The 13,134-nt window shown below is 41.5% G+C and overlaps 1 protein-coding gene and 1 pseudogene across 1 annotated transcript in view; both read right to left on the bottom strand.

Annotated features, from left to right (window-relative positions):
• Positions 1–5,903, bottom strand: part of LOC109966718 (voltage-dependent L-type calcium channel subunit alpha-1D-like) — a 17,684-nt pseudogene extending 11,781 nt beyond the window's left edge.
• Positions 5,904–10,374: 4,471 nt separating this feature from the next.
• The window catches only part of LOC109966765 (uncharacterized), a 4,194-nt gene continuing 1,434 nt past the window's right edge, over positions 10,375–13,134 (bottom strand). The window contains exons 2-3 of the mRNA XM_020611885.1: positions 10,548–10,760; positions 10,375–10,420 (exon numbers count right to left, since the gene is read on the bottom strand). Of these exons, the coding sequence (XP_020467541.1) occupies positions 10,755–10,760 (6 nt within the window). The 3' untranslated portion in view covers positions 10,375–10,420; positions 10,548–10,754. The remainder of the gene's footprint in view (positions 10,421–10,547; positions 10,761–13,134) is intronic.

Here is a 13,134-nt window from a genome sequence, read left to right as displayed (position 1 = left end):
GTACTTCTCTTCATCTGGGTATCGTCAAAGTTGAATTTGCCTCCAAACAGCTGCATACCCAGCAAGGCAAAGATGATGAGGAAGAGGAAGAGCAACAGCAGAAGAGAGCAAATAGCTTTCATGGAGTTGAGCAGTGAGTTGACCAGGTCAGACAAAGCAGCCCAGTGTCTAGAAAGAGAATGTGGATACACACCGGGACATGCAGATACTGTAAAATGGTCAAATACCTAAAAATGTCACACTTTAGAACACTATAGAGTAAATGAGTGGTTCCCTTCCTTATGAAGCCGACTGGAAAGCTCCAGATGTCTTACACCTAAACTCTCGCACCACTGTCTGTCTAGAGCTCTGGCATCAGTTACCGAGTCATCTTAAATATCCTGAGCAGTCGGATGCAACGAAGCACAGAGATGCCAATGGGTGGGATGAGATCCAGCTCCACGAGCAGCATCTCGAGGATGCCACCGCACACCACGAAGCAATCAAAACGATTGAAGAGCGCCATGAAATAGATCTGCAGGCCAAAGGCATACATCTTTATCAGCATCTCCAGGGTGAACAGAAGTAGCAGGATCTTGTTGGCTCGCTCTGTGATAGAAACACAGAAGAAGAGAAGGTGTCATGTTTTTACTTTTCTCCAGTGATTGTTTTTTCTGAATCACATTACACACGCGGTCGGTCATCAGGACCAAAAAAAGCAAAAGTTAAGATTTAAAGGAAGGATGTACTCCTAACCTTGCATTTCTGTGAGCCACTTTGGCTGCCCATAATGCTCGGAGGCACTGGCTGCTGTGTTGAGAAACACCAGCAGAAGCACCAGCCAGTAAAAGTTTGTGGTCTTGATGGCCACACGGCAGTTCTTCCTTAAGGTGTGATTCAGCTGGCACAGCTGGTCACTGCAGACAGAGTGGACAAGGTACAAGCTACTAACAACTAGTTCAGTTCACAGTTCCATCTGATTCATTTCAGGGTTAAGTTTTGATTATATTTACAGTACAAATCCCAAGCTCAGAAATGCTGGTAAGTACAAATGCCTTGCAGTCCTCTTTGTATACTGTCCCCAAGAACCAACTGGTAATTAGACTCATATTTAGTAAAAATAACAAGAAGTGCTGTCATCATCCTCTAATGTGCCATGCTTACCCCATAGTGCACTGTATCAGCTCTATAACAGCACTGTGTCGTTCACCTCCTCTGGGCTTGAGCTCATTTAAGGTGGACTGAGGCAAAGTAGAAAACTGTCCTGTGTTCTGAGTAAACTATCCATCACATGAACATTTTATGTACAGTGTGTAGTATTAAAAATCTTACCAGAAGCTATTGGCCATCATCTTTAGCCTATGAAAAAAAGGAATTGAGAGACTCGTGAAATGACTTCATCACTTCCTGCAGGCCAGCAATGAGTAGAAACAATGTTATTTCTTCATCGCCTTACATGAGAGAAGCACAGAAACCGTTGTCATCATCGAGGTACGCTATATCATCATCAGAGTCTGACTCTGTTGAACACAGGGACAAGTCCTGGCTGTTAGAGAGCATTATGCGACATCAGCACAGAAACAGACGGTGACAGCTGATGTACCTCCGCCATCCTCGCTGTGTTTATACCAGCCAAACTTCTTCATCATCTTTTTCTTTGCAATTGCAGCACCTTGGGAGACAAACAGAGGCAGATCACGTACCGTAAATCTACAAAGTGCTGATGTCTCAGTTTGGCTGTTGTATGTGATTTAAACCAACGTTTGTTTCCTTCTTCATCCACATCCTCGGCCTCTATGAGCCAGTCCATGTAGCCAATCATGTCCTCCTCCATCTGCTTGCTCTCCTGTGCCTTCTGCAGCTCACCACGTGCCATAGCCTTCTCTCTCTCCTTGGAGAACTCTCTGTGCCCAGACACACATGTACATGTTTGGGGAACTTAGGACAGAAATGTAAGGGATTCAGTTTGTTTCTCATATCATAATAAAGCCATAGAAAGTTGAGAGCTGTAGTGCACTGAATACCCACCCGCTCAACACACCCAATACAAGATTAATAATGAAAAATGATCCAAAGATGACCAGGGAAACAAAGTAAATCCACGGAATCTCATAGCCAATGGCGTCATTCATCTGTGAAGAGGTACAGAGTGACAAGATGTGGTTAAGTTTTTTAAAACTGAAGACAAAAACAAACAAATGTCTAGAAAGTACAGGGGATCCAGAAGCATGTCCCTGTACCCAGTAGAGCACATCTGTCCACCCCTCCATAGTGATGCACTGGAAAACAGTCAGCATGGCAAAGAAAATGTTATCGAAGTTTGTGATGCCGCCATTGGGGCCCTCCCACTTGCCCCTGCATTCAGTCCCATTGCCGACACAAAAGCGGCCGCTCCCAGCAAACGCACAAGGTGACGGGTCGTCCTCTACTATGAGACCTAGAACAGGGAACAGCAGGAACAAAAACAGGCAGTGGGCCTACACATCCAGCAAATATGGACACTGTATAAAATATAGTTTTTACAGAGCAGAGACCTGTGCTGACGGAGTAGCACGTCTTGTGCATCCTGCCGATGAAGAGCTCCAAGCCAATGATAGCGTAGATGATGATGACAAACATGACCAGCATGCCGATGTGGAGGAGGGGGACCATGGCTTTCATGATGGAGTTCAACACAATTTGTAAACCTGATGAGACAAACACACATTTCTGTTTCATTGTTCTTTGGTGGATTTTAGAGCATTAAGAAAGACAATCCCTTCCTCCCATCCCATACTGAAAACAGTGCTACATCCCAGGTCTCCCCATTCGCCACCCTCACACGTCACAGGGTTAATACACCACTTACCGGTAAGACCAGATTAAAAACACATAGAACAGTAAATACACACTTTTCAGTGGTACATGTGGGAAGAAGCTGGCAAACTGCAATAAATGAGAACGAACTTGGCACTCCAGATACAAGTCGAAGCGGTCGTAACACCCTGAATGCTCTGAGTGCTTTGACGTCCAGACCTCCAGGTTTTCCCGCAGCATGATGGGCCTCTCCTGGCTTATGGTCTGTCATGGCCTCTGCTATTACACTGAATAACCTGCACAGACACACAGAGCACCTGTTGCTCTTTACATCTTATCAGTGACAGAACATTCCTAGTTGCAAATCGTGACTGCATGTCACCAAAATACCCAACGATGACGATAATGAAATCAAGCAAGTTCCATCCGCTGCGTATGTAGGCGCTGGGATGCATGACTAAGCCGTAGGCAAGAATTTTAGTAAAGGTCTCGATGGTGAAGATGACGAGGAAGATGTACTCGACTTGTTCCTGAGAACAAAAGAAAAGGTGATGTAGGAATGGTTAGGCAAAATTGGATCGACCTTTTTTATAAGTCAGTGAGTGTGTCTGAAAGGAATAAATATAGAGAAGTACTGAAGAAAATGTCAAGCTGCCATCACAGTATAATAAAAGTATTCAGAAACTGTTGAGTACTTGTCACTACCTATACCGATAAGTGGCACTAACTGACTTTTTCTTGCTTCTTTCTTTAAATCACATGCGCTCTCAAAACGTGCTGGTTGCAGTGGCTTTCTAACCTCTTAACCAACTGCCTAGGACATCTTAAGCCTGTCAGCGAATCCCTTCTCTGTAGCCTTCAGCTTAATTCCCCTAATCACTGCCACCACTGTCACTGGGACTTTACTGAAAGTTGCCACAATAATCCATGCATGATGTGGTTTAATGTCAGATGACTGGTATTTATTAAAACACAACAGTATCATTGACTAAAACCTGATCCAAAAATTGACACTGTTAACTGATATTAAATCTCTGTAAGAACGAGGATCTTAAATAGTCAGTGTAGCTCCTCTGTCCAGTCTATTGAAGGGATCTACAACATCTATCCTGCTGCGCGCGTGTGTGTGTGTGTCTCCTACCCTTTTAACTAAAATCTAAATTCTCTGTGAACAGCTGGTTGAAGGATTGTTTTTGAACAATACAATAACCTTAACAACAAATGTACATTTTTGTAAAGATATAAATCTGTTACAAGGAAATAAAGACAGGCTCGTTTTCCCTTTAATTTACAAATCATTAGAAAGGCGACAGAGGAAGTGAGAGACGGGGAGTGAGATGAGGCCATGGTAACTGCCACCTAGCTGAGACCACACCACAGATACCACCACCAGAACACAGTTACCTTCGCACTAAGTTCAGTACTAAATACTCTTTTGCCATGAACCATGCACGTCTATCAGTGTCCTCAAATGACTATGAGGACCTGAGAAAGAATGTTCTCTCAGGGGAACCAGAGGAGATGTTCTTAATGAGCGTCAAGCCTTGAAAACTAGGAATATACCGTAGGGCGCACAAAATGTTAAACTGTATTTATATACTGAAAACTCACCAGTTTGTGATTGGTGTCGTTAGAGTCATCGTCCGGGAAAGGCTTGGTAACACCCATGGCCACACAGTTGGCAAAAATGGCAAGTAGAATGAAAATATCGAAGGGCTTGAGGATCACAGTTAAGGCTGCAACAAGCCTTGTGACGGCATTCTTCCATCTTATATATTGGCATCATTTGCAGGACTTTTTGGATAAACATACACAAACACAATAAGTGACTCAGAAAAAAAGGATATTTCCACTCCACTAGGGCCAGTGCTGCCATGCGGATGGGGTTGCTGAGGGTGAGGCAGCAGAGGGCTCGGGGGGCCCTGAGGGCAGACCTGTTTGTCTGCATCGCCTTCTTGGCACCACCACTTCTTTTTCTGGACGAACCAGTCGAGCCGAGGGTGTCCGATTTCCCTCCATCGCCCCCAGGTGGGGCATCTGCCAAAGGAATACACAATGTTTTCAAGCATCTTGAATGTGGAATCTCGAACATGGGTATTACTGTATATGACTATTTAAAAATGTGTGGACTGAACTGATTAATTTTGAACCAGTAAATATATTATACAGTACACAGTGCTTTGCTAATAGAGAATTGGGGCTAACATACTGGTTGACACCTTGACTGTCATTTGATCAGAGCTATAACAAACCCTCTGCTCAGTTTCAGCTGGTGTACAACCTTCAGTCTCAGCATGTGATTAATTCATTTTTGCTCAGAATTTATTATCCAAAACATGTGAGAAAAGATTTGACATGTGGCTGCAGTATCAGATACTGTAGGTAGTGTCTCCTGAAGGCCTCATATTATAGGGCCAGATGTGACCTACTTCTTTATTGGGGGCAGTGTAGCTGAGCACTATCCCCACGTAGGCCAATGAACACCTGTTGATAAGGCCCTGCGCAGAGAATAAGCCTGCGGGTACACAGGCTATGTCAAGCATATATAAAGTAAAATAATGGGCAACTGAGACCATAAACTGACTGTCCTATCATGCGAACTTTGAATATTATTCCAGCTGCGCTGTAGGTATTGTGAGAAGTATGCAGATTAAACTTTAACCAAACTTCTCAGGGACACAGAATGTCTTCACGTATTGTTTCAGAATAAAAATGCTATTCCATCTATTTTTGCAAATGTCTGTATTCAGCACATAGTTTTACTGCACCGCAGTTCATAGCCAATTTCTTCTGGGTAACTTAGGTGTTAGGGTATAATGTGCATATTCTAGCAATGCGATCAGTGCATACAAAACCTCGGAGACGTTGGAAAGAGCCCCTACCTCTCTTTGCCACATCCATGTCCGCAGTTTAACACCACGAAACCACTTCAGAAGAACCACCATCAACTCCTCAGGGGATCTGCGACGCAGAATGGATTACAGATGCACTCTCCACAAAAAAAAAAAATCTAGTAGTGGAAAGGAAACCATGTGCAGCTTGTCATTTCAGATCCACACGCACACGCTGGCGCACCTGAGAGGCTGCAGGCCATTCTGCTCACCGCCTGCTTGGAGCCTAATGGAATAGGGGGCGAGCTCCAAATGCAGCTATAGCTATTTACTGCGCACACTGTGTGAATGGGCGCGTCCACGGCTACTGGGCGCAACATTTTGAATGATCGTACATTGTGGCATGTACAAATTACAGACCTGTTCCTTTAACTTTTGTGACAAGTCAGCATCGAGCCGAGTCTTTAAGGTAGGCTGGTACACTGGTCTTTTATTTTGTTTCATTGTGTATTAACGTTCACGTTCACAAAGGGAGGGAGGGAGGGAGGGAGGGGGGGAAGGAGAGAGGGGGGAGAGAATCCTGCTGCGCGCGTGTGTGTGTGTGTCTCCTACCCTTTTAACTAAAATCTAAATTCTCTGTGAACAGCTGGTTGAAGGATTGTTTTTGAACAATACAATAACCTTAACAACAAATGTACATTTTTGTAAAGATATAAATCTGTTACAAGGAAATAAAGACAGGCTCGTTTTCCCTTTGACCACCATGTATAATTTACAAATCATTAGAAAGGCGACAGAGGAAGTGAGAAACGGGGAGTGAGATGAGGCCATGGTAACTGCCACCTAGCTGAGACCACACCACAGATACCACCACCAGAACACAGTTACCTTCGCACTAAGTTCAGTACTAAATACTCTTTTGCCATGAACCATGCACGTCTATCAGTGTCCTCAAATGACTATGAGGACCTGAGAAAGAATGTTCTCTCAGGGGAACCAGAGGAGATGTTCTTAATGAGCGTCAAGCCTTGAAAACTAGGAATATACCGTAGGGCGCACAAAATGTTAAACTGTATTTATATACTGAAAACTCACCAGTTTGTGATTGGTGTCGTTAGAGTCATCGTCCGGGAAAGGCTTGGTAACACCCATGGCCACACAGTTGGCAAAAATGGCAAGTAGAATGAAAATATCGAAGGGCTTGAGGATCACAGTTAAGGCTGCAACAAGCCTTGTGACGGCATTCTTCCATCTTATATATTGGCATCATTTGCAGGACTTTTTGGATAAACATACACAAACACAATAAGTGACTCAGAAAAAAGGATATTTCCACTCCACTAGGGCCAGTGCTGCCATGCGGATGGGGTTGCTGAGGGTGAGGCAGCAGAGGGCTCGGGGGGCCCTGAGGGCAGACCTGTTTGTCTGCATCGCCTTCTTGGCACCACCACTTCTTTTTCTGGACGAACCAGTCGAGCCGAGGGTGTCCGATTTCCCTCCATCGCCCCCAGGTGGGGCATCTGCCAAAGGAATACACAATGTTTTCAAGCATCTTGAATGTGGAATCTCGAACATGGGTATTACTGTATATGACTATTTAAAAATGTGTGGACTGAACTGATTAATTTTGAACCAGTAAATATATTATACAGTACACAGTGCTTTGCTAATAGAGAAGTGGGGCTAACATACTGGTTGACACCTTGACTGTCATTTGATCAGAGCTATAACAAACCCTCTGCTCAGTTTCAGCTGGTGTACAACCTTCAGTCTCAGCATGTGATTAATTCATTTTTGCTCAGAATTTATTATCCAAAACATGTGAGAAAAGATTTGACATGTGGCTGCAGTATCAGATACTGTAGGTAGTGTCTCCTGAAGGCCTCATATTATAGGGCCAGATGTGACCTACTTCTTTATTGGGGGCAGTGTAGCTGAGCACTATCCCCACGTAGGCCAATGAACACCTGTTGATAAGGCCCTGCGCAGAGAATAAGCCTGCGGGTACACAGGCTATGTCAAGCATATATAAAGTAAAATAATGGGCAACTGAGACCATAAACTGACTGTCCTATCATGCGAACTTTGAATATTATTCCAGCTGCGCTGTAGGTATTGTGAGAAGTATGCTGATTAAACTATGTTTAACCAAACTTCTCAGGGACACAGACTGTCTTCACGTATTGTTTCAGAAAAAAAAAGCTATTCCATCTATTTTTGCAAATGTCTGTATTCAGCACATAGTTTTACTGCACCGCAGTTCATAGCCAATTTCTTCTGGGTAACTTAGGTGTTAGGGTATAATGTGCATATTCTAGCAATGCGATCAGTGCATACAAAACCTCGGAGACGTTGGAAAGAGCCCCTACCTCTCTTTGCCACATCCATGTCCGCAGTTTAACACCACGAAACCACTTCAGAAGAACCACCATCAACTCCTCAGGGGATCTGCGACGCAGAATGGATTACAGATGCACTCTCCACAAAAAAAAAAAATCTAGTAGTGGAAAGGAAACCATGTGCAGCTTGTCATTTCAGATCCACACGCACACGCTGGCGCACCTGAGAGGCTGCAGGCCATTCTGCTCACTGCCTGCTTGGAGCCCAATGGAAACAGGGGCGCTTTGAGTACTGGAAATCTGTAGACACAATGTTAATATAAAAAGTAAATGTTATTTTAGCTGGCGGTGCATATAGCTACACTGTAAAAAAAATCCCGTAGATTTTACGGAAAAAACCTGGCAGCTGTGGTTGCCAGAATAATTCTGTAAAAAATACGGTAAAAATGTAAACAGATTTACAGGACAACCTGTAAATTTTACAATTTAAAACTGTTGTAATTTACAAAAAAAATTACATTTTAAATGGGTAAATCTAACTGCCCTTTTCTGTTGAATTAGCTGTAAGATTTACATGTATTTGTTGCTTATTGTACATGAAATCTCATTCAATTTCACTGTAAAATACCAAACAAACAACAAAATTTAACTGTAAAAACTTCATAATACTGTCTTTTAACTGCATTGTTCTGTAAATGTTATGCAATAATTTTTTATAATATAGTGTGTTTTGCAGTATTAAAGATGATTTTACTGTGAAAGCATCTAAATCATGCAATTGAATTTTCTGTAAAACGTGTTCATTGCAGTTTGAAAGTATAAAACCTTGTTCTATTACTCCTCTATAATAGTCTCAAATAAAAACTGTGAAATTGTATAACAGTAGTTCTCTGGCCCTTGTTATAATTGTTGTTCAGTGGTAAATAGAAACACTTTCTCTATTACAGGCACTACCTGCACTACCTTCTTACAAGTGTTTGGCTTTTCCCAGAAATGTGAAAAATGTAATCCAGTGTACACAGATTAACCATTTAAAAACTGAAAGGTAGATATATGAAAAGAATAAACAAATCAAGTAATAACATGCCTTTTCAAGAATTTATTGAGCTCAAAGTACTGAACAAAAAGTCTGTCATTCCTCCACATATTTGTAACATGCACTTTATTTTAGAATAGAAAGCAATGACATTAGTGATCACCTTATTCAAGCTGAAAGAGGACAGATGGATAAAGAGAGGGAGAAGACCTCCCAAAAATCTCCTGAGGACAAGTGGGTTTTCTTAATAAATGTAAGAATTTTAACACCCTATAAGGATTACTGAATGTCCTTATTAGAGTCAACAGAATTGTATAACTGCACCAATATCTTACAGCAGGGCCAAGTCCCAACTGTAGCCACAGCCTCTTGCTGTTACCATGATGCCAGTGGGCGCTCGCATAGCTATAAAGAATTTACAGTACTTTGAAGACATACCTTGCAGAGGCGCTCAGCCTCCTTCATATCTTATCAAACAAGCTCTTCAAACTGAGGTATACAGGCAAATGAGGAAACAGAAGACAATACAACTCACAGTAACAACAGCATACATCAACAATTTTGTCAAACTTCTACTTGCTTCTCTAGTCTGAAGAACAGATAATGCACCCGGAAAAAAAAAAATCTAAATTGTGAGTGGGGCACAAATCTTACTGTGTTTAGTCCATATTCAGACATCACGCCACTCATGATCTGAGAGCTCCTGGATCATAGTAAGGACCAAGATGAGTTGTGCTTGTCTTCTCCACTTTAGTGCCCTTCTCTGAGTTGATGGACAAAAAACACCTTTGAAAACATAAGAAAAACAGACGACTGCATTAATAATAAACCAGCTTCATTAACAACAAAAAACTTAAGTTAGAAATTTTTAAACAATTATTGTAAAGTCTCCTAACCCCAAGTCACTGCAACAGTTACTTGTTACTTTAGATCTGTCTCAGGTCAATAAAGTGAATATGCTGGACAAAGCCAATACAAAGACACACCTCTGCAGAAACTCCAGGGTAGATGCCAGCTCTGATGGGTAATGGATGTTGAAGCAATAATAGCTCCCAAACATCATGCACAGGGCAGAAACGAAGGAGGAGATGTTGTCCTGTACAATGTTTCGATCCACACTCAGCATGAACTGTCTTGAAGAATAACAGGATCGTCCTAAAAATAAAAAAGTAATGAACAACAACAAAAACATAATTAAAGAAAATAAATCCTAAAACATTTCCCAAAACAATTTGGACATTAAGGGTGTATCAGTGCATCTGTTCCTCTGGGGACTTATCCCAAGGTATCATAAAGGAATCCACCCAGTCTATATCAGGACTTTGACTGGTGTTGGAAGAGGTTGAGGATGAACTTCTGGGTGAAAGAGACTGCAAGGACACAGGAGGTCCTGCCTGGCGAGGCATCAATAGATGTGCTGCTTCTTTCAGGTGTCTGGCCTGCAAAAACACATACACACTAAATCATCGTCAAGAAAATAGTGTGGACATTCCAAATTCCAACAGATTTTATTATGCAGGCTACTTTTGGTACCAGCTTCAACCTGTACTACAATGCTTTACTTACACCTCAGCTTCCATGCAGAAAGGAGTTTTCGGGCTTGAATTGGCCTCAACACTGACAGCAAATCGGCTTCCTCAATAAACTCAAAATCATCATACGTCTCCACCCCAAGGGACTGTAAGGTCTCTTCTAGAATATCTTTTGCCACCTCTGGAAGGTCAGGCAAGACCTCAGTGATTGCGGTGCGTAGAAATGTTTGCTCCGAGTCAGTCATTTCTGGAATCAAGAAAGAATGACACCAGTTTTCTAGATTACACATGAAAGCAGACAAAATAAACACAGTATATACAGATAAGAGGAACCTCTACTTCTAGTGTATAGTGGGAGTGAGGATTTACACTTTTTATTTCTGTTCATCTAAAAGAAAAAACAGCTGCTCCTTTTACATTTATCAAATCAGTATTTTATCACTTTAACTAAACATGTTTTTTTGTGCAGTTTCTCCACCACAGTGGCCAAGATTATGTTTGTTTTGACAGCACACTATGTTTCAGAGGAACAACATGGTGTCCATTAACAATATATGATGGTAAAGGATAAAAATCTACCAGGTTGTTAATGTTAAGACATTGCAACCTTGTACTCTGTTTGGTCACTGCATACAGATGGTATTCAGAACGATAGTCAGCTTTATGAATATCCATCACAAAATACACAACTGCATCATTCTGAATTAAAATAATGAGAAGTTCTCCAAACTCCAAAGACTCATCATTTCTGGACACAACAAAATGCCCATTTTCATATGATGTACCTTTATACTGTATGCTTGTGGATACTGTAGTATTGTGTTCTGAAAAGCCAAACTCTCTCACTGCATGTTTAACTGCATCACTGTAAAGGTTGGGGTGAAAAGTACAACTGTCTTTGACATGCAGAAGCTGACCACATCCTGGCCCAGCTGAAAGATATGCTTGAAACATCTGATGTCTTTCAGATAAAGTTAAGCAGATGTTTTTAAAGTTTTTCAAATGCCTGGCACATCTCTTGAAGTAGCTATGTTTACTTTCAAAACGCATCATCCATAACCTGATCAAGGGGCCAAATTTCAAAATAAGTGCTGGATAATGCCGCATGAAATGGTGTTTCGGTTTTAGTGGACTCTCAGGAAATAAACACTTTCTTGATTCCAAATATTCTTGGATCACAATGTCAAGATAGGCTACCTGTGACACTGAAATCTTTTGTGCACAAATCATATCAACAATATCTTTAAGCTGGAGAGTTAACTGCCACACATCATCTTCTGGATTTTGCACTTTGTCACCAATTATTACAGGCAGCAACCTTAAGAAATTCCAGTTTTGAATGGCTTGACCAGAAAGCTTGGACATTGCAGAGTTGACAGCACACGGCTTTGTGAGAGCATCAGATCCTTTGTACTTAAACTGCTTGATGCGCTGGTTCAAAAGTGAATATATATTATTGTTTATAGCTTTTTATGTGTTGTTTTTTATATTTGTATGATATGTTAAGTGCTTTGGTCAGCTGTGCTGTGGTAAAGCGCTATATAAATAAAGTTGAGTTGAGTTGAGCTGAGTTGAGTTGAGTTGAGGACATGAGCAGGTAAATTTGCCACAGAAAGATAGACTGCAACAACTTTGTGTCTTTTCTTAGCAGAGCCGAGGGGACTGACAATTTCAAAAGCATCTTGGTACAGAATTAGCTTCAGACATCCTGGATTTTCAACGACGAACCGGTTGGACTTGAAGTTTTTGTTCATGTCTTATATCACCAAAAACATATGAGTCTATTTCACAAGACTGTTGTGACACTGAATTCTCCCATAATTCAGATTCTAATAAGCTTTTTAATGTCTGTATCACAGGTATGTAGTAAGCAAACCTTTGTGTCATATTTTCGTCAGTTCCTAATATTATCTTTTTAGGCTCTATATACTTGAACATCTTTTTGAATGCCTGAGCTCTTGAATATGTTGTTCTCAGTGGTCCCTGATGACAGACAGAGAACAGATCTGTATCCTTAACACAATCACATATTTTAACAATAGCATCATCTGTTAGACACGTCATTTTTTAAAAGTGACCTCAGTTTACTTAAAGTGTAATCTTGTCCCAACTCATGCACATTTTGCATCTCTTCTACAATCGTCTGTATTGTTGAAGCTGGAAGAAGAAGCTGCCCTTGCAGTTTTAGGTAGAACAAAGATAGATTCCTAAGAAAAGTCTCATTGAAATTTTCTGTCAATTCAATGCTTTCATTTGTTGTGACATCGTTTGAACTCTGGGAAGCATCTTCACATGCACTGATAGCTGAAGAACGGGCAATAGTTTCCCTATACATGTCACTTATGCCAGTGGTCCCCAACCCCCGGGCCGCGGACCGGTACCGGTCCGTGGATCAATTGGTACCGGGCCGTACAAGAAATTATTAATTATTTCCGTTTTATTTATTATCTGAGTATGAATGATCTTTTATTTTGAAAAATGACCGCATTCTCTCGGTTACATCTCGGTCACTTGAGCGCCAAAACTGGCTTACTTGTGCGACATATTCAGCCTGCTCAATGAACTCAATCTGTCACTTCAGGGGAAAATGACAACTGTCTTCAAGTTGGCAGATAAAGTAG

Source organism: Monopterus albus, unplaced genomic scaffold (genome assembly GCF_001952655.1).
Source record: "Monopterus albus unplaced genomic scaffold, M_albus_1.0 scaffold118.1, whole genome shotgun sequence".
Lineage (NCBI taxonomy): Eukaryota > Metazoa > Chordata > Actinopteri > Synbranchiformes > Synbranchidae > Monopterus > Monopterus albus.
This window is presented reverse-complemented; position numbering and strand designations above follow the sequence as displayed.